General features: G+C 41.7%; 1 protein-coding gene across 1 annotated transcript in view; it reads left to right on the top strand.

Annotated features, from left to right (window-relative positions):
- The window catches only part of actr2b (actin related protein 2b), a 67723-nt gene that overhangs the window by 11206 nt on the left and 30770 nt on the right, over window positions 1-25747 (top strand). The window contains exons 2-4 of the mRNA XM_060925532.1: window positions 2106-2216; window positions 14015-14230; window positions 18550-18622. Of these exons, the coding sequence (XP_060781515.1) occupies window positions 2106-2216; window positions 14015-14230; window positions 18550-18622 (400 nt within the window). The remainder of the gene's footprint in view (window positions 1-2105; window positions 2217-14014; window positions 14231-18549; window positions 18623-25747) is intronic.

The raw sequence follows: 25747 nt of genomic DNA, 5'->3' as shown, positions 1-25747 counted from the left end.
ATGGCATGTGGAAGAAAAATCAGTGTCCTCATCTCCAATTTACGAGTCCGAATGCAATTAATGCACGAGTCCAAGTCGAGTCACGAGTCCTTGAAATTAAGGCACAAGTTGGACCTGAATCCGAGTCCTGGACTCGAGTACTACAAGCCCGGTACAGGTTAGTAACCAAGAGGCATTGAGTAGTTTTTTGTTATACAGCGCTGTGCAACAGACTTGGGCACTTTTTTTTTTTTTTCTTCTTTCTCTCCTCCTTTTTCTTTCCATACAAACTTTTTTTTGTTATCTTCTTTTGGCTGCTCCCGATTAGGGGTCGCCACAGCGGATCTTTCGTCTCCATTGCTCCCTGTCTTCCGCATCCTTCTCTGCCACTTTTTCATGTCCTCTCTCATCACATCCATGTATCTCCTCTTTGGCCTTCCTTGTTTTTGTTTGCCTGGCAGCTCCATCCTCAACATGCTCTGCATCTCTTCTCAGGATGTGCCCGTACCATCTCGGTCTCATCTCTCTTAGCTTAATTCCCAAGCTCTCCACATGTGCTGTCCCTCTGATGTGCTCGTTCCTTATTCTGTCCAACCTCCCATCACAAACCTTAGCATCCTCAACTCCGCCACCTCCAACTTTGCCTCCTGCCTCTTCGTTAAGGGTACGGTCTCCAATCCATACATCACAGCTGGTCTCACTACTGTCTTAAAGACTTTTATCTATTTTATGACTTCTACATTATCGAGTCGGTACAAAACCATTTTAGAGTCCAGACGTTCGTTTTCCAGCACAAAATTAAATGTTACAGTAAAAAAAATGTTTGTATCTGAGCAGCGTATTACATAAGAGAGCACATTTCAGATTTAAAAAAAGAAAACATAATGAAGGCTTCTGGGTTTTGAGGCAAAATGAAGAAGCGAGTGTGACAGTCAAAGTGTCCAGAAGAACTGTGGCTGGTTCTGGGCAATTCCATGTAAATGTCAACCTCACCATGCAAAAATAAATCAACATGTAATACATCAAAACCACTCCCAGAGATATCACCTAGGCCTGTATTTTACAGATGTGAATAAGTTGAACCAATTTGTAACCAACCTAATATGTCACTGTCAGTCTTTCTTTCTTATAATGTAAACCCCAAGCTAAAACCAACTTTGATGATGTACAATTCTATATTATTGCCACAAGCCACAGAAATGTATGCTAAAATCCACAAAACAGCAAAACAATAGCCATCCTAAATATTATTTAAGAACTTTGATAGTTTTAGCTGATATTTAGAGTTTTTCAAAGGGTTATGGTGGTTAAATTGCTGATTTTCTAAACATATGCCATGTCTATTTCAGACACGTCACATCCATAACGGAATTTCGTCACATCCATAACGCTGACTTTTCCTTCCGAAACTCTGCATGACACTTCTCCAGTATGGTACAGCCTTAAAATATGCAACACCTGTTTAAATACTGGGAGACAATAAAACATGCACTGGGTCATTTGTTGCCATTTTGAGTTCAAGTGTCACGTCCATAACGCTGGAATTGCTCTTCTGTAAGATGCTCAGTAAAACCTACAGCTCATTTCCTTATCAAACTGCACTCACTGGACCGGAGACTACTATTTTCTTTTTATTTTTTTAAAAGCACACCAAACTTGGTTTCATTTATTATGGCTTGCTGCTGTTTATAGCTTTTTTTTTTTTTAAATGTTAACAGTTCATTTCAGTATTTTTAAGCCATTTTTGGTCGACAGCATTTCTTTACATGTGCCCAAGACGTTTGCACAGTACTGTATATTCAAATCATAGTTTTTGATCCAGTTTTAAAACCTTAAGCTCACACTGCAGTTCCATGTGTATTTGCTATTACTCTGAAATTGAACCCACATTCTTTATCATTATAGTGTCCACGTCCGTTTTATAAACACGTTTCTAAAATGTTTCTCCCTTCTCTTAAGCAGGTTTTATGTAACGATACAAATAAAGATACTACTGAAAAACCCAGTTTGTTTCAGTTGAAACAAGTTCAGGATAATTTGCCTTGGGACATAAGTTCTGATTTTCCTAATGTTTTCTGCATCTCTCTCTCTCTCTCTCTCTCTCTCTCTCTCTCTCTCTCGGGTAGTTTGTGAAGTGTGGCTATGCGGGTTCCAACTTTCCGGAGCACATCTTCCCTGCGCTAGTGGGCAGGCCCATCATTCGCTCCACAGCTAAAGTTGGCAACATTGAGATTAAGGTGAGTTCCAGATGGTCCACAACTTGCCCATTTTCTTCTTGTTGAAATGATGCAAGAAATGTTCAGGTTATTTACTTTTGAAAGAATATTATGTTCAACAATATAGAGCCATGGGAGAAAGAAAGCACACACCTTCAGTTCTATATTTTTAGTTATCAGGGCCTAAATAATTGTTTGGTCTTCATCAACTTCTCTAAACAAATAAATAACCTTATATGGCAAGAACAAAAAAATTCTATTCAGACTCGCGTAGAACCACCTTTAGCAACAATGACTTGAAGTAAATGTTTTCTGTAGGAGTTTATCAGTCTCTTGAGGAAATTTTTAGGGCCCGTTTACACGAGGACGCTGTCGGGTAAAAACGACTAATTATTTTATCAGAAGTGCCTTTTGTTTACACGGGGACGGCGTTTCCGAGGCTGAAAAACGGATAAAATTGAAAATGCCTTCCAGAGTGGATAAGTTAAAAACAGCCCCCGTTGCATAAAAATAAAGATGATCATGAGCTTTGGGTAATGACCGAAAGAACAAGATCGCGGATACAAGCGGCTGAAATGAGTTTCCTTCGCAGGGTGGCTGGGCGCTCCCTTAGAGATAGGGTGAGAAGCACAGTCACTCGGGAGGAGCTCGGAGTAGAGCCGCTGCTCCTCCACATCGAGAGGAACCAGCTGAGGTGGCTCGGGCATCTTTTTCGGATGCCTCCTGGACGCCTCCCTGGGGAGGTGTTCCAGGCATGTCCCCCCGGGAGGAGGCCCCGGGGAAGACCCAGGACACGCTGGAGGGACTATGTCTCTCGGCTGGCCTGGGAACGCCTCGGTGTTCTTCCCGAGGAGCTGGCCGAGGTGTCTGGGGAAAGGGAAGTTTGGGCTTCCATGCTTAGACTGCTGCCTCCGCGACCCGGTCCCGGATAAGCGGAAGAAGACGAGACGAGACAGCCCCCGTTGCATATCCGTCTAAACTACCCAATACGCGAAACTCTGCTCGGATCTGCTCACGTCGGGTACGCGTTTACGTCATACATATGTCATATACTGCACATGCCAGCCCGGGAAGTAAGAAAGTAAGTAAAAAAGTAAGAGCATGTCTGATTACATCGATCCAACGGACCTTCAAGCTGCTCTGTGTTTTAATGCAGTAGATGTGTTTTCCTGCTCACTCGCCCAGCTGGAACTCCTCAGTTTGGTGTCGCCAAATTACACGCGCGCGCTGCCTATTCAAGCCGCTCGTGAACTCATAAACCCGAGACTGAAAACAAAACTAGCAGCCGAACGGGTTTATTTTGCTGAGATGGACACTGCCTTTTCTCTTCTTCACCGAAACAAGAGTGAGTGTTACTTAATAAAGGCAGATTAAAAGAGTTTCGGTTTGCTCCTGCTCCTCCCTCGAGCACTACAGTACTTCAGCCGGACCGGTGTTCTGTAAAGTTATCCTAGCAAGTTCTCATACAGACCGTTTTATTATTCAAAACAAGTCATTACAAATTATTTGACTCGGCCAAAGACTCGACCAATACGCACAAAACGTAAAAATCGGCAAATGCGTGAAATTCTCACCGATTTTCTATCAGCCCAGCTGATCGGTGGGACAAAACTACTGTTGAATTTTCCTACCCTCCTGGATTTTGCGCATGCGTAGTAGGCTTGGTAGGATAACTTGACAGAACAGCGGCGCAGATGTGCAGATCAGACAAGACGGAAGACGTTGCGCATGCGTGCAGACATAGCGGAGACATTTATGTGTCACCGTATAGACGCAGATTTCCTCCTTGAAAACGGTCGTGTAGACGCGGAAAAAAGTGAGAACGAAAACGGACTTTTGCGTTTTTGTTTTATACCGTCCCCGTGTGAAGTGGGCCTTAGCCAACTTTTTTTTTTAAACTCAACATTGCTTCAGTTCATTGATGTTGGAGGACACTTGTTTATGCACAGCTCTTAAAATCCCGCCACAGCATCTTCATGGGGTTAAGGTCTGGACTTTGACTTGGCCATTTCAACACTTGGATCTTTTTCATCTTTTGCCATGCAGATGTTGATTTGCTGGCAGGCTTGGGATAAATGGTCTGTTTCATGACTCAGTTTTGGCCCAGCCAAAGCTCCTGGACAAACGTCTGTCTCAAGAATATTCTAGTCTAAAGCGGAGTTCGTTCTTGTCTCAATGACTGCAAGTTTTCCAGGTCATGTGGCTGTAAAACAAGCTCCGATCATCAGCCCTCTGCTACTATGTTTCACAGTTGGTGGTGATGTGCTGTATTTTGAGTTTGTGTTTGGCTTTGCATGATTACCAAACATCTACACCTTGGTCTCATCAGTCTAAAGATTGTTCCAGAACTTTGTGGTTTTGCAAACCTATGTTTTGCTGCCATATTCTTCCACCCTTTCATGAAAGCCATGCTTGTTCAGTCTCTGTTTGTCATGAACGTAAATATATAATGTGCTTACAGCAGCCTGTAGGTCACATCATGTAGTTCTTGGTTTTTTCTTTATTTCTCTGAGCATGAAACATTCTGGCCTTGGACTGATTTTGGTGGGGTGCCCATTCCTGGGAAGACTGACAACTGTTTTGAAGGCTCTCTGTTGCCCCTTTTCCACCAAATCAGTTCCAGGGCTGGTTCAGGGCCAGTGCTGGTGCTGGTTCACAACTCGTTCAACTTGCGAGCCAGCTGAGAACCAGTTTGCTTTTCCATAGCTTGGGGTGCTAAGGGGAGCCACGTCAGTTACGTCGCTGCATTTGCATAAACCTTGGCACGAACATCGAAGCAACAACAACACGGAGAAGAAGAAGCAACAGCAACAATAATAATGGATGACTTCGCGTTTGTACAGCTGCTGCTTCTCGTCGCTTAAAAATGGCGATCTTTCGCGGTCTTGCTATTGTTGTCGGTCTTAACAACTCCGCCCCCCCGCTAACGTAAGCGGTTCTTTCCTCTGGCCCAGCAGAGAGTTGGTGCTAGCCTGGAACCGGTTTTTCTGGCCCCAGAGCCAGTTCTTTGTCAGTGGAAACAGAAAACCCGGTTCCAAACTAAGCACTGGCCCCGAACCAGCCCTGGAACTGCTTTGGTGGAAAAGGGGGATGTTTGTAAACAGGTCTCACTATAGAATGGGGAATTTCAAATTGTTTGGAGATGGCCTTCTAAAGGCCAATTTATGCTGACAACGCAGTCCTCGCAGAAGGCGTCGCAGATAGCGTCTGCGTAGCCCCCCCCCTTCGCAGACGCTCTGCGCGCACCTCCCAAAAATTGTGACCACCGCAGAAGCCTCGCAGACAAGAGGACTCTGATTGGTCCACTCTACATCCGCTGTACACGCACTTCCGCTTCCCTACTTTCCCGGTTTGGTTTGTTTTCACGACCGCCATTTTTAAAAACATGAGCGAAGATGGAGCAGCACGAAGAGCGGTTGATCGAGGAAGTATGGACATCTATACGACTCCAGTTCTAGTCATTATAAGTAACCGGAGGATAAACACTCCACTAACCACACCCACCAACTACTCCTAGCGATTTCGCGACTTCACGCCCCCTTGCGTTGTGGCGGTGAATAACATCGCGCACGCCTATTACTCCCCGCTCAACGATAAATTACAACTGTCTGCGAAAAGCTATCTGCGAAAGCCTTGTCGCAAGAGCATGCAGAGGCCCTAACGCCTCTCTTCCCAGATTGAGCAGCAGTAACAATTGCTTGAGTTCATGGCTTGTGTCCTTTCTTCTTGACGATGTAGACACACATCAGTGAGCTCCAGAACATCAAACTGCCAAACGTTGTAGTTTTTATCGAGGTAGTCACAGTTCTTGATGATTTAACTAATCTTGTGTAGTTCATTAACACCTGGCGGCCATCATTGTGGAAGTAGGGTGGGGGGGGGTGTTCGTTCATTCGTTCGTTCATTCATTCATTCATTCATTCCTCCCCCTGACTTGGTTTCTTACTGTTGGTTTACTCTTTGGGGGGGGGGAAATGACCTACATATTGAAATCTGTAGTGGGTTTTTTTTTTTTGGTCACTTAATGTTTGTTTTGGTGAAAAGCACACAATTTTGTTTTTAGGTCTTGATAAATCCAGATCTAGAATTGAAGGAGGGTGTACTTTCTTTTTCCCATGACTGTGTTTTACCTGTAGGTTGTGTATTAATTAAATAATAATGCATTTCCTTGAGTGTATGGTTTATTTTTAGACACCTTTATTTGGGTGCCATGAGTCAGTTTGCTAACACTTGATTCACCTACACTTTTTTAATATAAAAGTTGAGTTAGCTCAGATTACCTTCTTCTTTTCCTTGGTTTGACTTTCTTCTTCATCCTTCCTCTTTATACTCTCTCTCCTCTTCACATGTTGTGGTAGAATAAAAAAAAGATGGTAAGTGCAGACTGATGTGTGCTTTTGCGCCAATCGCCTGTCGAGAATTGTGTGATGCATCATGCAGCTCAACAAGAAGACTCGATGCTGTAGTGGTTCTCTTCTAATTCTTCTTCTTTTTGTGAATTTCATCCCACTCATAGCATATTTGTTGTGTGTTGCTGCTTTATATATTTTTGCTCGTCATTTGTTTTATTGTTTTTGCAGTTCTAACTAACACTTTTTTTTTTAATTAATTTTTTAAATTTACATAGCCTGTCTCATCCAAAATGTCACCCCTTATTTTTTCTTATTAAGAAAAGGAAACTCGGTTTCATTGTGGCTACATGTAGAAAGAGACCTTTCACAGAATATGGTGATGCTTGAATTTCACACCAAACCCCATAGACTGAATTCCTTTTCTCTGCTCTGTTGGCCTTTAGTTAGAAGGAGTTTAATATCTGGGCATTTGGTTTAATGAACACCACCAGAGCACAGGCTGTTTGTTTTTTAAACTCGCGTTAACCAGCTTGATGTACGCCATTGACTGCTGCTAAAAACTCGTTTATAAAGGATGGTTTTGTTCCTCAGTTCCTTCATGTGCAGTTACATAATTCCACAATGGCTTTTTTCCCAGGCAGATGACGTTGCTATGGGTCAGATAAGACTGTCGTGCCCAGGAAGCAGGGTAGACAAATGGCTTTTAAGTAGGGTGTTGTTCAAAATGCACACTACTGCCAGACTCAAATCACAGGCAGCACTTTTAAAAATTAGTGCACTAACCTGCAGAGCTATAAGGGTTTGTATGCGAATGTTCTGCATTCGGACATACTCCACTCCCCGTCCACGTCAGCACCCAATGCATAGCTGCCCGAGTAGTTCTGTGTGGAGATGGTCACTGATCGTGCGAGTCCGGTTTACCTCCTTCCTTATGTTGTGTTCGTGGTAAAGTGCCAGCCATGTGAAGAGGAGCTTACGCGCCATGCATGTAATACGTGTCGATCCCTAGGCCATTATTTAAAAAATGTTCTGTTTCCGGTCCACCGGCCGGGTGAGTGCCGTTTGCATGGTTAATTTTTTTTTAACGCCGTTTTTTTGACACATTTTTTTTCGGGTTCGTAAATCTAAAATCGAACTTGACATTTCCGCATTCCCAGGGCTTTCCACTAAGGCTCATACTAGCCAGCCATGACAAATAAGTAGCCAGCCGGGGGGAGTAAACACAAAATAAACTCCTGTGCACGCAGTTCCCAGGATTAAATGTATTTTCCACAGACCATTTATTTATTCACTTTACTCAAATACAAAGTAAAATGGCAGTAAATCTTCTTTCTTTTCTTGCGTATTGCATCATGAGGCGTTCCTGGCTTGTAAATCTCTTATTTTCGGTGCATGACACATTCACGCAGCTGAGCATGCTATGAATTAACGACAACGGTCTGCAGTGGCGGCTACACAATTACACACTCAGCGAGCATTTCTCCATTTGTGTATGAAAATAAACTCCAACCACTCAGTTTGGGTTCATTTACAACCAACGGTGTCTTTTGATGCCAGCACATAATTGAACGAGAGAAGACTGGTTTACCGGAGACAAAATAAGCGTCATCTCTGCTTCTGTTCCCTCCGACACACTACTGCCTCCGCCGAGCGCGCGCACTCTGAACTGAATCAGCTCTGCGCATGCGCCGTGCGGCACAAAAAAACGGCAGCCACCATGAAGGAAGCAGATCCGGAGTTTTCAAACATTTGCTTAAGTGTGAAATCGCAAAATGGTATTCTAGCGAACAACAAAATAGTAAAGATTCAGAAAAACAAATCATTCAGTGATCATTTTAATAGTGTAATTTCATCCGAACTAGGCCTAACGGTCGATTTAGAACTACAAAAAGTCCGTGTGTCGGACATTTTAAGTACCTTTGTAAAAGTTTTGCAAATGTTGCAGTCAGCATTTAAAATGCTAACTTAAAGTTTTTGTACAAGTTTCAGTTGATTAAACTGTCATTTTATTAAATGTGTCTGCTTTTGTAATAAAAAAGTACTGAAAGAAAAAGCAAACGTAGCATTGCGATTTCTTATCCATCTATATATATATATATATATATATATATATATATCCCTCCCGACTGAAAATTTTTTTGCTCACCCGGTGGACAGAAAACGGATTTTTTTTTTTTTTAAGGATGGCCCTGACAATTTTTTTTTTTATGATGCAACATGGTGCATTGAACCCGTCAGCGTAACAGTCAGTAAGGGAAGGTATGATGGGAGTTAGATCTGGATAGTCGTGTATTGTAATTGAACGGCTGAAGCTGAAAATAAAGCTGCCACTTGGTGAACATCAACTGGTTTTATTTATTATTCCATAAATGTCACTGATATAGTTGAAAATTATAATAAGTCTTCAATCAAAAACAATCACAGCGGGGGATCTTAGTATTACCAAAAAAGAGTGACTTTTTTCGGGAGGCCTGCAGGTGCCAGGAACAGGGGGTTTCAAATTGTGAGAAAGTGAGCCTCCCGTCAAAGGAAAAACAACTGAACCCACACACACACACACACACACACACACACACTCTCTCTCTCTCTCTCTCTCTCTCTCTCTCTAAAATAATTATTAGCCAGTTATTGTTGTGGTTACTATAACGTATGTTCCACTCAGGCATAAAACTGGTTTCAACAAAGAGAATGTTAACTTTTTTTTAAAACATTTTCTAAACCAAAGGTCTTTTTTAAAAAAAAAAAATCTTTTAAACAAATTTAATATTTATCTTTTTAAAGCTTTTTTAGAACACACACTTTTTGAAGGCAGTTTCATTCTTAAGACCTTTTCTTCTTCTTTTGCCACAGCGGATCTTTCGTCTCCATTGCTCCCTGTCTTCTGCATCCTTCTCTACCACACCTGCCACTAGGTTAAAAAAAAAAAAAAAGTCTTACATTTGGGGCCCGTTTACACGAGGACGCTGTCGGGTAAAAACGACTAAATACTTTATCGGAAGTGCCTTTCGTTTACACGGGGACGGCGTTTCCGAGGCTGAAAAACGGAAAAAATTGAAAACGCCTTCCAGAGTGGATAAGTTAAAAACAGCCCCCGTTGCATATCCGTCTAAACTACCCAATACGCCAAACTCTGCTCGGATCTGCTCACGTCGGGTACGCGTTTACATCATACATATGTCATATACTGTACATGCCAGCCCGGGAAGTAAGAAAGTAAGTAAAAAAGTAAGAGCATGTCTGATTACATCGAGCCAACGGACCTTCAAGCTGCTCTGGCAGCTTTAATAAACGTCCAGGAGTCCTTCGAACATCTATACCGAATCTGCACATATACCGTTAATGAACAGAGGCGGGTATAGTATGCTCTTACTTTTTTACTTACTTTCTTACTTACCATAGCCAGAGTAGTCAAAGTTTTCGTGGCGCAGATGTGCAGATCAGACAAGACGGAAGACGCTGTGCATGCGTGCAGACATAGCGGAGGTCTTTCACAGCACCACCTAGCCGCCTGGCATGCACATCCAATTGAATTCCACACATTTATGCGTCACCGTATAGACGCAGATTTCCTCCTTGAAAACGGTCGTGTAGACGCGGAAAAAAGTGAGAACGAAAATGGACTTTTGTGTTTTTGTTTCAGACCGTCCCCGTGTAAAGTGGGCCTTAGCCAAACTTGTGCTTAAATTGTGGGTCACCCTTACCTAAAAATATTCCATCCAGTTGCACTACAGTTGGCCTAGAGTTCAGTAACTAAATTGAAAGCAGACTGCATTAATGACTTGCATTAATACATCGCCCTCGCCCCATCAGTACATAATCCACAACAGCGGCCCCAATCAATATGACTCTCGTTCAATGACTTGAAGATTTCTTCTGCTGTAGTGCGAGCTGGCAGAGAATGACAAAACAAAAACTCCTCCTGGACACTGAGCTCTTTAACATGGACCACGTACGCCGTTAGCTGAGCGCAGTTAGCGACGTGTGTCGATTCGTCCGGCCGAACGGAGAAAAAAGGGAAACTTTACTTTCTTCCGTGAACTTTAGCTTTCTATCAAAAAACTCCCGTGGCTTGGCCACCAAACTTGGGTGCTTGGTCTCAAGATGACGCCAGAGATTACATGGTCTCATACGGTCATTAGCTAGCACCTTTTTACAAATAACACACTGAGGCAGTGGAGCATCATCGGGGCCAATACATGAAAATCCAACCTTTTTTAAATATTTATTTATTTATTATTAGAATACTTTCTCCATTTTCTGCTTGCACCAGTTTCTCTTTCCTCGCTCACTTTAGGCATTACAAATGTATCCATTATCTCTATCCATGCATAGCTTGAGTTAGCTAACCAGATGTTTACTATTATTATTTTATTTATTTAATTTTTTCCCCTATAATTTTTTTTTCTCATGCTGTGCCTCCCCTGAAGTTCTCTCTCTCCCCCCCCAGAGGCGCGCCTCACCTTTTGAAAACCGCTGCACTAGAATGCACCTCCGAGCATGTAGAACCCATGAGCTTTCGGCGGCCGCCCCTGGCCGTTATGACTGGTGCCACTACACTGATGTTTTGGTCTAGTTAGAACCCTGCAAAAGGCCTAGTCTGATAGCAGTTATTAAGATGGTGTACTCAAAAATGACTAGAGGTGGAAAATCAATCTATTCAAAAGAATTGGTGTTAAACGCTGGTGCTGGATTCTGTTCAGTGCAGTCAGATGATAGATAGCTGCCTAATGAACCGTGACCGTTTTGATGGAGCTGCATTGCAGACCCAGTTCTGTCTGTTATTGCTTACAAACCCTTCTCCTTTCATTTCCTGGTGCATGATGGAACAAGTTAATGCAACAAGTATCCGTTGAACCATTTTTCCGAAAATATAGCACATAATTCAGGTCTTTTTATTCTATTACACTACCGTTCAAAAGTTTGGGGTCACCCAGACAATTTTGTGTTTTCCATGAAAAGTCACACTTATTTCCCACCATAAGTTGTAAAATGAATAGAAAATATAGTCAAGACATTTTTCTGGCCATTTTGAGCATTTAATCGACCCCACAAATGTGATGCTCCAGAAACTCAATCTGCTCAAAGGAAGGTCAGTTTTATAGCTTCTCTAAAGAGCTCAACTGTTTTCAGCTGTGCTAACATGATTGTACAAGGGTTTTCTAATCCTCCATTAGCCTTCTGAGGCAATGAGCAAACACATTGTACCATTAGAACACTGGAGTGAGAGTTGCTGGAAATGGGCCTCTATACACCTATGGAGATATTGCACCAAAAACCACACATTTGCAGCTAGAATAGTCATTTACCACATTAGCAATGTATAGAGTGGATTTCTGATTAGTTTAAAGTGATCTTCATTGAAAAGAACAGTGCTTTTCTTTCAAAAATAAGGACATTTCAAAGTGACCCCAAACTTTTGAACGGTAGTGTATGTGTTTTTGTGTTTCTCAAATTGAGCCAAAAGCACTGATGCATTCTCAGAAATTATTTTTGAAACAATACAAAGTACACAGCTCAGCTTTACAGGAGTCGGGGTCACTGGTGTAGATATTACTCACTTCACCTTTACCACTTGGTGAATCAAGTTTTGGTAATGCCAAACCCGACGAAAGTAAAGAATGGTCAATAGGGTTAGTGTGTGTGAAAAATGGATTCCAGTGCATGGGTAGTTGTGTTCTGTGCATGTTGTACTAATGATAGACAGTAAGCCCCCCCCTTGAGGAGGGGTTTAACCTGCCATCCGTCCTTTTCATCTCCGTGGCTGCGTGTCTCATACTAATGCTCATTGTGAGCCACAGCGGAACCTTCCCTGGCTTATAAGTCACCTACAGTCAGTGTGTTTACATGCACATCCAAATCGAGCTGCTGTCGGTAATCAAGCTAAGGGTCCCAGCAGGGGTGCCAGAGAAATCCAATCCTACATGCACACAAGGAAATCGAGCTATTGTGTGAGGTACATTGTGCACCTGAGCCACAGGTGGTGCTACACGCCCCATCGTGTTGGTACACTTCCGGTTGTCGTCATGAAGAAGAGCTATTCAAGAGTATAAACAAAGTTATCAGCAGTGTTGCCAGATATTGCTGACGTTTTCCAGCCCAAAACATGTTCAAATCCGCCAAAATGCACTTAAAACCGCCCAATCTGGCAACACTGGCAGTTCCGTGTTCACAAGTTCCGTGCTCAAGCTGTTAGGCTTGCTCTAACAGACTGTATGGCTACAAACTGTCCTGCGCAGACCACTGTTTTGTAAGACAACTTATTTTGCACAATTGTATATTTTTCTAAAGTCCATTTTTTGCTTACAAAAAAATTTTTTTTTTTGCTTACAATTTAACTTATGTCTTAATAAACACACAAAGTTCAATTGTTTTGTTTTTATTGACATTCTTCAGATGTTGGACATATATATAAAATATATTATATAAAAAAAAAAAAATATATATATATATATATATATATATATATATATATATATATATATATATATATATATATACACACACACACACACAAACAAATACAATGACTTGTTTATGTACACAATTCACAGCTATGCAACAGCTGTACAGATGTATTTGGTGATACAGTAAGCGAGCTAAATTTTAACAGTGCAAACAATGCCACAAAAAGAAAAGATTCATGCCATTGTCATGCCGACCGAGGCTGTTGTGTTTCCCGCTTGTGGTCTCGTCACTTCCGGAAGGGGCAGTGCTGAAGTAAGTAGCTCGACTACTAGCTCGATAGGGTTTACATGCACTAAGTAGCTCGGCAAAAATCGCATAATCTAGGTCGCGTAGCTCGATTACGAGAAATCAAGTTCGGTTCGATTTCAGCCTAGCTAAGGTGTTTCCATGGCATTTAGAACTTCGATTTCAGTCGAGCAACGGCAGAAATTCGATTTTCTCTATGTGCATGTAAACGCACTGAGTGCAAATGGTGGCAGACAGAATCAGGTTTGTGATGCAAAGACCCCAGTGCTGTGTGCATCTGTTATGGACATGCTGCTTGTGCTGTCCATGATTACAGCTATGCTGTTTCATGGACATTCCATAAGTGCAGGTTGGATTTTGTGTGATTCTTTGCTATGTGTTAGTCCTCTAAAGAAATGTTAACAGGATTGTTTTTTTTTCCTCTCCTTCGTCCGAATCACTGTGTAATGCATCTGTAGCATAGAGGGGCATGGAATTTCACAAATTTAACTGCACTGAGAAAAGATTTTTTTTTTAATTGCCCTTGCAACTACCATTAAACATTCATTATGAGTGAGTAAACCGGTTCGCTGTTCTTTTCTCAGAACAGGGAAACATGTTGAAATTATTGTTTGTGGTTTCTTATCCACTCCATATGCAGTAGCTAGAGATTAAATTGAAACAAAAGTGTGAAATATTTCTTGAAACATTTTGTCTGAATTTAAACCCTGAAGTGAGGAGCAAAGCGTTCATAAACTTTAACCCATGGCCTTTTAGGATCTGATGGTGGGTGATGAGGCAAGTGAGCTGCGCTCCATGCTGGAGGTGAACTACCCGATGGAGAACGGCATCGTCAGGAATTGGGATGACATGAAGCACCTGTGGGACTACACTTTTGGTCCAGAGAAACTAAACATTGACTCGCGTAACTGCAAGATTCTCCTCACGGAGCCCCCCATGAATCCCACCAAAAACCGTGAGAAGATCATTGAGGTGTGTATATTACCCTTTAAAATGATTCTCGGTGCAGAAGGTGTAGCAAGTCGAAATGAACTGAAAATCAGCAAATCCATAACTGTGAGCAGCTTAATCATGTTTATAAACAGGTAAGGTATTTGATCTAGGCTTTCGAATAAGTCAAACTTTATTGCTTGCAAATTGCTGACGGATGCTCTGCAGGGTCTGGACCAAGAGTTCCTCTTAACTGGAGGCTAAAGGCCAATTCATACTTCTCCATGGAATCTACCCCATAAGTGCAGGGTGAAGCATTTAGACTTGTATGTACCGTGTGCATCACCTCCAGAATTCACTGCTTTTATTATTTTACACGCAGAAGAGCAGAATGTGAACTGTGTTTCACTGTAGGAATAATAAGAGCCATTCCACCGAATCGGTGCCATTTCCGTCCCTAGAAAATTATATGTATAAATGCACATAAAAATGTACTTTAAAATACATTTCCTTATTACGCAGAATGTCCTGCACATTGATCTGATTTTCAAATTTAAGATATATAATTGTAAGGATTAATAAAAGCTACCTAAAACACTGAAAAATAGCATGTTACCTCTCCCCGCACTCTATACTTAAATATTATGATTAAAATCCTTCAGAAACAGTATTTCTTTTGCACTGTTGTGTGACTCCATATCCTATTCATGGTTTAAATATATTTTTTTCATAAGAAATCCACAATATCTTCGTTAAAATACACATTTTAGTCGTGTCCCTGGGTTTTCACTCAGTCCTGTTACCTAAATATATTACCCCATCTGACAAATTTGGAACGTTCCATAAATCACATGCTCAACAGGAAGTTACATCAGTTGTGTCTTCTGAAGGCCATGGGAAGACCAAAAGTTAGTTCTCTCATTTACTTTTCTGTATATTTGATGATTTTTTTTTTTTTACTTTGACTGATAAGGTTAATGTCAACATACTGTCCTGTTACTTAAATTATTTCTTAGATGATTTGTTTATTTTAAAAATACAGATTTTTGGTAAATCACTAGAATGTGCTGTGTTCATGCTATTAGCGATGACGCCATGTGGCTTAATTCCATGTATTAGCTAATCCTAGGCTAAAAACTCAGTCCTGTTACTTATATAAAGAGTATGCAGCCATCTTTGACTTCCAAACCTTGTAAAAAATAAATGACGTAGCCTGAGGTTGACCAATACACATTTTGAATAGTTAAATGTGTGTTGTCATCAGTGTTGAAGAGATGTAACAAATTAAGTTTAATTTGGGAGTGGTACAACAAGCAAATGGCACCCATTTGGTGGAATGTCCCATAAGTATAAAATAACGTGTACAAAATGTTGTTTTGAAACAAATTACTGGGGGAAAAAGAAACTTCACGTAATTTAATTAGAAACTAAGTGAATTCTCACTGAAAGCTTTTCTGATGTGTTTTTAACTCCTTTGTATTCAGCAATATGAGCGGCTCAACGCGAAAGTCTCGCTGCGTGCTCAGGAATGAGGCACCAAAATAATGCTAGTGTGTTTAAATCCACAGGATTAAACTGGCTGTTATAAGGATCTACGACAGCCTTTCTCAACTGCCGTGCCTTCAAAAAATTATATATTCTAACATTGAAATAAATAAAATTAATTAAAATTCCAAAAAATGATAGTTACACTAATGCAGATCATCGCCGCCTCATGCATCATCAAAATTTGTCTCACGGCCCCCTTTCCCATGTCACAACGTCACTGCCGGGGTCAGCGTATGGTCTGCGTATATTTTATATGGGGGCGCCTTGAGAATTTGCATACTTCCAAAGGGTGCCGTGACTGAAAAAAGGTTGAGAAACGCTGATCTACGACCATGATAGAGCCTCACTATCTATATTGGCACAATATCGTGATAGCAGATTTCCAATTTTCGCAAAGAAGCAGCCGGAAACGCAGTGCTACCAAACGGACTGACCGATCACAGTTGTTGCGGTCTGTGTCCCTGCAACCTGTAGTTATGTTTCTGGAGAGGTGCACGTCTGATTATGGTGTAGGGTATGGCATCGGGTATGTAGCTACGCTGTAGCCTAGAGAGAAGATTCAGTGCAGAAGTATAAATTGGCCTTATGGGGGAGGGAGCCTGGGAGATATTTATAGGGTCACTCTCAATTCTAAGCTCCATTTCTGTGACCCTGTTTTTCAATTTAGTTTTGAACTAAGTAGTATTTTGGAACTGCTCCTGATGCAGCCAAAAGTTTGTAGACACCTGACCATCACACTCATGGGTTGAGGTTAGGGTTTATGCCGGTTACTCTGGTTCCTCCATTCAAACCTCGGCAAGCCATGTCTTCATGGGCCTCGCTTTGTGCACAGGGGCATTGTTGTGCTGCAACAAGTTTGGGTCCCTTAGTTCCAGTGAAAGGAAATTGTAATACTACAGCATACAGATATAGATGAAAGTCTTCCGGATTTACCCGGAAATCCAGATATTTGACAAAACTCTTGAAAATCTCCGGTTTTCCAAACGGAGAAATGTATTTTTCAGATTTTTCACGTTCCTAGATGCAGCGTAATACTTCGCATCGTCCTTGCATGGGCGCAGTCCTTAAATAGCCCAAACATAGTTCATTGATTAAAGACAGGTGTTCTTTGTTAACGGCGCGTGTGCCGGAGCTCGTTAGGCGTGCGCGCCTTCAGGTGCACGAGCTAAGGCGCGCAGGACTGACACCGTTCTGCGCAAGCGCAACACGATCGCACTAGAAAGTGTGTTCAAGCTGCCAGTGTAGCTGCAGTCTTTTTAGTTGCGAATTACAAGCATTTCCTCGTGTTAATAATTCGTCATGTCAAAACAAGCTAAACTTTCCTCCTTCTTTCGACGTGAAGAGAGGTAAGCAATTTATTATATATATATATTTTTTTTTTTCCATCAAAGATGCATTTTGTGGCTTCGAAGCTAAGTTTTAGTGCCGTGTCTAGAACACAACATGAAGAAAACGTGGAAGAAACAACAATAATGGAAGAGCCGGTTTCTAAGCTGCCTAAAACTAGCAATGGTTACGGTAATTTATTTTTTGTTACATAATGTACTCAGGCTGCCAGTCAGTGTGTGACACACACACACACACACACACACACACACACACACACACACACCCTGAAAAATCCTAGCTACGCCCCTGATTTACATGAGAAATTTGGTATTCACTGGTGTGTTTAAATTTACAGACAATACGAACTAATGTAAACAATTGGCTTCAACTCGCATAAATATGAATTGGAAATGTTTAGTTCACTTCAGCTTACGCAAACGCACAACTCTACTACAAGATTGATAAACGAGGCTCAACGTCACCAACATTGAAACTTGAAAGCTTTAGAAACTCTAACAGACCTTTACTTTTTAACAGTACTGTTTTGGGATTTTGCTGAGTTTACCTTCAACCGTCTGATTTTTTTTTTTCTAAGTAATGAACTGTGTAGCAGGAAAATCACCGCGTTTTCTAAATGCACTCCTGAAAATTACTCATTAACTAGGGGAATTAAGTTTGATATTTTTGACATATTAATCATTAATGTACATGAAAGAAAAAGGCTTAAAAGTTAGAACTTCTTGTAGTGAAAATAAGGACTAAAATGCACGAGAATGCAGGGTTTTGCGTGTTATGTTATTAAAATTTTTTCAGGGGACGTTGGCCCCATCTTAGTTTGACTTTCAAAAGTTCAGGATTTTTTTTTTCTTTGCTCCACTTTCATCTCTAGATATATCTTGTACAATTTTGTGCTACCAGCTTTGTGACAACAGTTCAGAGACGAACCACGTGTATGTGCTGGTCAGGCATCCACAAACTTTTGGCCATGTTGTCTATATTTTACTTGAAGAGCTTCTAGTGTCCTCGGACCTTTTCAGACAAAAGTGCTTCTGAAGCTGTAGGACATTGTACCTGTTTCTCTGGAAATATTCTCTACCACTCTGAGTCAGAATTGCATGTACAACCATTAGTGGTGTACACTGCAGCTACTCTGTAGGTTTCTTCTTCAGCTAGGCAACACGGAGCTACGTATATCTCTAGATATGTAGACCGAAGGATCGATTTTCTTTGGACTGTTCCCTTAAACACTGTATAAATAACAATACACATAACCGAGTCTATGCAGACACTGTTTATACAGCTGCCTTTTTGTTAGTATAGTGTAAATATCCTTTTATTGGCCCCATCTGTATCTTCATGTATCTCATGTCTGAGTACCCAGCAGGCTTTGCTCTAAATCGGGTGTTTTGTGCACTGCCACTGTATATGTGGTCACCAAAAAAAGTGGCACTTATTAATATGTCTGTTTTTTATATTTTCTCTAGGTTATGTTTGAGACCTATCAGTTCTCAGGGGTTTATATTGCAATTCAGGCTGTGCTCACATTGTATGCTCAAGGTACGTTACCACATCACCATTGTTTAAGCAGCACATTCGACAGCCTCGGTTCTAAAAAAAAAAAACGTTGAAACGCTGTGTAAAATGTAAATAAAAAACATGCAATGATTTGCGAAACCCTATATTTAATTGAAAATGGTACAAAGGCAACATATCAAATGTCAAAACTGAAATTTTATTGCTTTTTGAAAACTGTTTACTCATTTTGAATTTGATACCAGCAACACATTTCAAAAAAGTTGGGACAGGGGCAACAAAAGACTGAAAAAAAGTTGTGTAATCTTTAAAAAAAAAAAAAAAAAATTGGTCATGAGCTTTGGGTAATGACCGAAAGAACAAGATCGCGGATACAAGCGGCCGAAATGAGTTTCCTTCGCAGGGTGGCTGGGCGCTCCCTTAGAGATAGGGTGAGAAGCACAGTCACTCGGGAGGAGCTCGGAGTAGAGCCGCTGCTCCTCCACATCGAGAGGAACCAGCTGAGGTGGCTCGGGCATCTTTTTCGGATGCCTCCTGGACGCCTCCCTGGGGAGGTGTTCCAGGCATGTCCCCCCGGGAGGAGGCCCCGGGGAAGACCCAGGACACGCTGGAGGGACTATGTCTCTCGGCTGGCCTGGGAACGCCTCGGTGTTCTTCCCGAGGAGCTGACCGAGGTGTCTGGGGAGAGGGAAGTTTGGGCTTCCATGCTTAGACTGCTGCCTCCGTGACCCGGTCCCGGATAAAGCGAAAGAAGACGAGACGAGAAAAAATTGGGTTAATTGCCGACAGGTCAGTAACATGATTGGGTATAAAAAGAGCATGTCCGAGATGCCGAGTCTCTCAGAAGTAAAGATGGGGAGGGGTTCACAAGTCATTCTCTGAAGGACTGGATGGGCAAATGGAGCAACAATTTAAGAACATTTCTTCTTTTGTCGGCTGCTCCCATTAGGGGTTGCCACAGCAGATCATCCGTTTCCATTTCATCCTGTCTTCAGCATCTTCCTCTGTCATGCCAACCACCTGCATGTCCTCTCTCATCACATCCACGAACCTCCTCTTTTCCGCTTGCCTGGCAGCTCCATCTTCAGCATCCTTCTCCCAATATACTTGGCAACTGTCCAAGCCAACTCAATCTCCTCTCTCTTGCTTCGTCTCCAAACCGTCCAACCTGGACTGTCCCTCAAATATACTTGTTCCTAATCCTGTCCATCTCCATCACTCCTAACACAAATCTTAGCATCTTTAACTCTGTTGCCTCCAGCTCTGCCTCCTGTCTTTTTGTCAGTACCACGTTCTCCAACTCCTATAACATGGCTGGTCTCACTCACATCTTGTACACTTTCCCTTTCACTCTTGCTGGTACCCTTCTGTTGCAAATCACTCCTGACACTCTTCTCTTTTCCACCCACTCTTCCCTGCCTGCACTTTTTTTTTCTTCACCACTCTTCTGTGCTCCACGTTACTTTCTACAGCTGACCCTAAGTATTTAAACTCCTTTACTTTTTCCACCATCATCCCTGTCATTCACACGCATGCATTGTCTTACTCCTACTGACTTTCATTCCTCTTCTCCAGTGCATACCTCCACCTTTCCATGCTCTCCTCAACCTGCTCCCTGCTCTCATTACAGATCACAAGGTCATCTGCAAAGATCGTAGTCCAGGGAGACTCCTGCCTGACTTGTCTGTCAACTGGTCCAGCACCATTGCAAACAAGAAAGGCCTCCACCTTGAACCCATCAATCACTCCTACCATACATCCCACCACTGTTGCACTGCCCTCATACATATCCTGCACCATTCTTGCATCCTTTTCTGCCACTCCTGACTTCCTCATGCAATACCACACCTTCTTTCGTGGCACCTTGTCATATGCTTTCTCCAAGTCCACAAATACACAGTGCAACTCTGTCTGACCTTTTATATTTCTCCATCAATATTTTCAAAGCCAACATTTGTATCTGTCGTGCTCTTTCCTGGCATGAAATCATACTGCTGCTTGCTAATCACCACCTCTCTTCTTAACCTAGATTCTACTATTCTTTCCCATAACTTCACAGTATGGGTGATCAACCTTGTACCTCTGTAGTTACTACAGCTCTGAAAATCAGTGCCAGTACGCTGCTTCTCCATTCCTCAGGCATCCTCTCACCTTCCCAGATTGTGTTAAACACAATCTAGTTAAAAACTCCATTGCTATTTCTCCTAAACATCTTCATGCCTCCAGATGTATTGTCAGCCGGAACAACCGCCTTCCCAGATTTCATCCTCTTCATAGCTGTCCTCATTTCATCCTTGTTTTTATTCCCCACTGGATGAAAGGCACAAAGGATGTTATGGGTCCATCCGTCCCAGAAAGGTTTCTCACCTTCTGAAATCAACTCCTCTCACAATTTTTGGAGGAATTTCACGAAACTTGGCAAAAAGCTTTGTTATAGGAGAGTAATATTCATATTGCAATTTCGTTTGCAATATATTGGAGCAGGGGATATTGTGCTCTCAGAGCACTCTTCTTCCTTATTTGAGCAAGACAATGCCAAACTGCATTCTGCACATGTAACAACTGCATGGCTCCATAGTAAGAGTCTGGGTGCTAAACTGGCCTGCCTGCAGTCCAGACTTGTCTCTCATTGAAAACATATTTGAATTATTAGCAAGAATGGGACAATATTTCACTTTCAAAACTACACCAATTGGTCTCCTCGGTTCCAAAATGTTTAAGAGTTGTTAAAAGTAGAGGTGATACAACACAATGATAAACATGCCCCATCCCAGCTTTTTTGAAACTTGTTGCTGGCATCAAATTCAATATAAGTGGGGGCGTCGTGGCTCAGGTGGCTAAGGCGCCATACCATAAATCCGGGGACCCGGGTTCGATTCCGACCCGAGGTCATTTCCCGATCCCTCCCCGTCTCTCTCTCCCACTCATTTCCTGTCCTGTCTCTACACTGTCCTATCCAATAAAGGTGAAAAAAAGCCCAAAAAATATCTTAAAAAAAAAAAAAATTCAATATAAGTAAATGTGGTGTTTTTTTGTTTTTTTAAATTCTGTTTTCAACATTTGATATGTTGTCTGTAGTATTTTCAGTGAAATATAGGGTTTCCGTGATTTGCAAATCACTGCATTGTGTTTAGTTGTTTTACACAGCGTCCCAACTTTTTTGGAATTCGGGTGTAGATACAACATGGCTATATACATTGCATGCATGTAAATTTTCTGTGCCATCTTATATTCATGCTATATAAATATGAACAAATACACATACAGTGGATATCAAATGTCTTGTTAAAATTGCAAGTTTTTGGTGAGGTAAAAAAAAAAAATCACGTGAGATCTTTTTCCACATTTTAATCTGATATTGGAAGCAACAGAATCCAAGTTTAAAAAAGTAAACCTTTTAGGGGGGGAAAAAAGAACCTGGTTGCATAAGTATGCACACCAGTTGCTGCTTGTCCATAGGGGCAGGTATAGCCGTTCAACAAAATGTAATCTTCATTTATGTCCTGATTTATAACACCATGCATTTTATATTCATTTGAAATACTAATCACTTCTTTTGAGTCACTAATGATTTTAAAAATTGTCCATTTATTTTAGAGACATAAAACAATTTTCCATTGATTTCTCTCATGTTTCTAGATGTTCTGCAATTATGGGGCAGAGAGTACACTTGCCCCACTTCGCTTCCATGGAGTTATTGTTACACCGAGTGAGTTAGTGGTCAAAAACGGCAAAAAGTGTGAATAGACCTCCATACTAGGGTGGTCCCAAAATGTATGGGAAAATTTTTTTTTTTACCAAAACATTCCGACCACCCTACCATTTTTTTACATAGGCTAAAAGAATGCAACAAGCAAAATTTGAGAAAAATTGGTTAATATTTAGGCCCTGTCCACACGGCAACGGATTCAGGTGAATATGATAAAATTGTTTATCGTTTCGGCCTGGCGTCCACACGGCGCCGGCGTTTTGGGTGCCCCAAAATGAAATCTTTTGAGAACGGGTTCCAGAGTGGAAAAATCTGGCAACGGCGCCGTTGCGAAGTCGCCTGGATGAGTAGAACGGATTTGTTTACGATGACGTCACAACCACATGACTGTCCGTGCTTCACGCCGGGTAGAAGTGTAACGAACTCGATGCGAGTTGTCAACAAATCCTATAACTTCGTTCATGAAACGCGCTTACAAAATATTTTCACTGTGAATATTTATTGTGTAATGGTGCAAAGTGAGAGAGAGAGAGAATAGCCCTTAGGGCAGAGTCTTTAGTCCAAACACTGCGGAAGCAGTATAACAAACCGTGCACCGCCCGTGCGCTTTCCAAAAACAAAAACAATCCCGCCAGCAAAAATAGGGAAAAAAAAGGAGCGATCTCACCTCTTCAGATGTTGGTTTAAGTCCGACAATACATTCCTCAAAAAGGGTGTAGAAGAACAAAGTAATCCATCAACGTGTAGCATTCAATTTATTCTGGACCATTAAAGAATTCTGGAGGATATCAGAATGTTGGCGTACCAGCTTCCATCTACCCCCATTCATTCCTCTTTCCGCGTCTCCATTCAAAAAACGAGCACGTGATTTAAAGGGACTATATCCATAGGACAGGGAGTGAGAAGGTGTGCGCGTGTGACGGTGACCGGGAAGAACCTAGGCTCATGCTCGCCCTGAGTTTCCCTTAAAGTGAAGGCAGAAGAACGTTCAGCGCCTGGCCAGGCTTTCTATGTATTAATTTACATGGGTGTTTTAATATGAAATATAAATAAGTGTCTTAGACAATAGATACTATTTTACGCTACTGATTAATACTCAAAACTTTGTGGCTGATGCTACAGAAGAAGGGGTTTATGCGCATGCGTCTACTACTTCTATTGTTCTGGTGTCTCCGATGGGACCGTCTTACAGCGCACGTAGAGGTGTGGCATGTGTATTGCATCGTTTTCAGCAAGCGTTGCTATATGTACCTGAAATTTTACTGATCCGTTGTCCATGTGGACGCGATATTTAAAAAAAAAAAAAAAATCTCGTTGTCGTGTGGATGTAGCCTTAGAGGTTGCAAATCGGGTTAAGCCATTAACATTAGTTGGTGCGTAGACTGTTGCAGAGAAGATCTCAAACCCCCAAAAAGTCACAGTTCTAGAGGGAATATGCCACTTCTATGAAAAAGAAGAGGCAGGAAGAGTTTATAGACTGATAGAAGGTTAACTTTCATGCACTAAGGGGTTCTTAAACAATGAGCACTGATCGTAATATGCTGATGAAGTTGTGAATGTTTTTCTTTCTATGTTTTTCAGATGGCTAGCAACAGTAATACAAGTAGTACCGGTGGTGCAAAGCACAAAACCAGAAAGGACAATTATGTTTGGTTAATTGGTCCCACTTCCAAGGAACTGTCTGGGAGAAAGCTTCCTTCTGCTAGGGAAGTCCTTAGGCCAAGTTTACATTAGACCGTATCTGTCTCGTTTTCTTCGCGGATGCACTGTCTGTTTACATTAAAACGCCTGGAAACGCCGGGAAACGGGAATCCGCCAGGGTTCACGTATTCAATCCAGATCGTGTCTGATCCGGTTCTGTGTAAACATTGAGAATACGTGGATACGCTGTGCTGAGCTCTAGCTGGCGTCATCACTGGACAACGTCACTGTGACATCCACCTTCCTGATTCGCTGGCGTTGGTCATGTGACGTGACTGCTGAAAAATGGCGCGGACTTCCGCCTTGTATCACCTTTCATTAAAGAGTATAAAAGTATGAAAATACTGCAAATACTGATGCAAATACTGCCCATTGTGTAGTTATGATTGTCTTTAGGCTTGCCATCCTTCCACTTGCAAGTGGTAAGTGACTTGCGCACAGCGGCTCAGTCCCGAATCACTGCTCGTGCACTTCACTCGCGCGCTCTGTGAGCTGCGCAGGGCCGGAGTGCGCACCCTCCAGAGGGCACTCGCTGTTCAGGGCGGAGTGATTTGGAGCGCAGCCGCTGAGGAGGAAGCGATGAGCCGCACTGACACATTTCAACTTACGTGCCGAATTAGTCATGTGATTAGCGCATCCGTGTATTGGCGTTGCTGTGTGCACGCGAATCGTTTTTAAAAACGTTAATCTGATGATCCGCTGATACGGTCTAATGTAAACCCCACCTTAGTGTGTTCTTTTATCTCCACAAGATACCATAATACCGAAGGGTTTAGAAAATCACAGACAAGTAATAGCTATTGTTACTTTGAACACAGGAAGTTATATTACTGTATTGTTTTGTATTAATATGAAACAGTTAATAAGCCACATTATTTTATATTGTGTCTTGAGTGAAAACTTTAATGGCTTTGTGGCATCTCTAAACATTGTTCAATCTCAACCAAATTTCGCACAATAACTTCTTTTAGGCAATGTAAAAAAAAATGGTAAGGTGGTCGTAACAAAATCCTAAAAAAAAATTTGGGGACCACACTATTCCATACGGACAATTTTTACCTGCGCTGTTGTTCACTCTATATGAACATTTTCAGGAGAGGAAATGGAAGCCAGATTGGGCTAGTTTCAAACTACTCTGTGGTTAAGATCTTGTTTTATGGCAAATAATCTGAATTATATGTAATAAATCACTGCAAAATGGCAAAGTGTAAGTTATATACAGGGGGCTGCAAAAGTAGGTATACAGAAAGGAATATTTCAGTATTACCAGTATTATAATAGTGGTGCTAGGTTTCATTTAACACTAACGTTTTGTGCAAACATTTTTTCATTACTGTATACCTACTTTTGCAGCCCCCTGTATAAATATTGCAAAGGGGGAAACGGGGGATTATATTATGTATATTGTCCATACATTAGGGGGGTGTGTGTGTGTGTGTGTGTTAATTACTTGTTTCCCACTCAAGGGCTAAGAAAAAGAACAAATGGCTCTATTTATACAAGGGCCCACATTTTTGGGTTTGTGTGTGTGTGGTAAAACCTCACAAATTGAGCTGCTAGACGGTATGCTGGCTGCCTGTTGTTGATTTTCAACTGCCTATTGTTGGGTTATGCTAAAATTTCACTCGGTAGTAGCCTATGGAGCACTTGCATGTGACGTCACAGCCGATCCAGATTGTGACAGACGCCATCTTGTCGGTCAAACGCCATATTTCCGCCTTCTACTTCTGGTTGTACTT

Source organism: Neoarius graeffei, chromosome 7 (assembly GCF_027579695.1).
Source record: "Neoarius graeffei isolate fNeoGra1 chromosome 7, fNeoGra1.pri, whole genome shotgun sequence".
NCBI classification, from domain to species: domain Eukaryota; kingdom Metazoa; phylum Chordata; class Actinopteri; order Siluriformes; family Ariidae; genus Neoarius; species Neoarius graeffei.
Note: the sequence above shows the minus strand (reverse complement) of the source record. Positions and strands in the feature narration are given on the sequence as shown.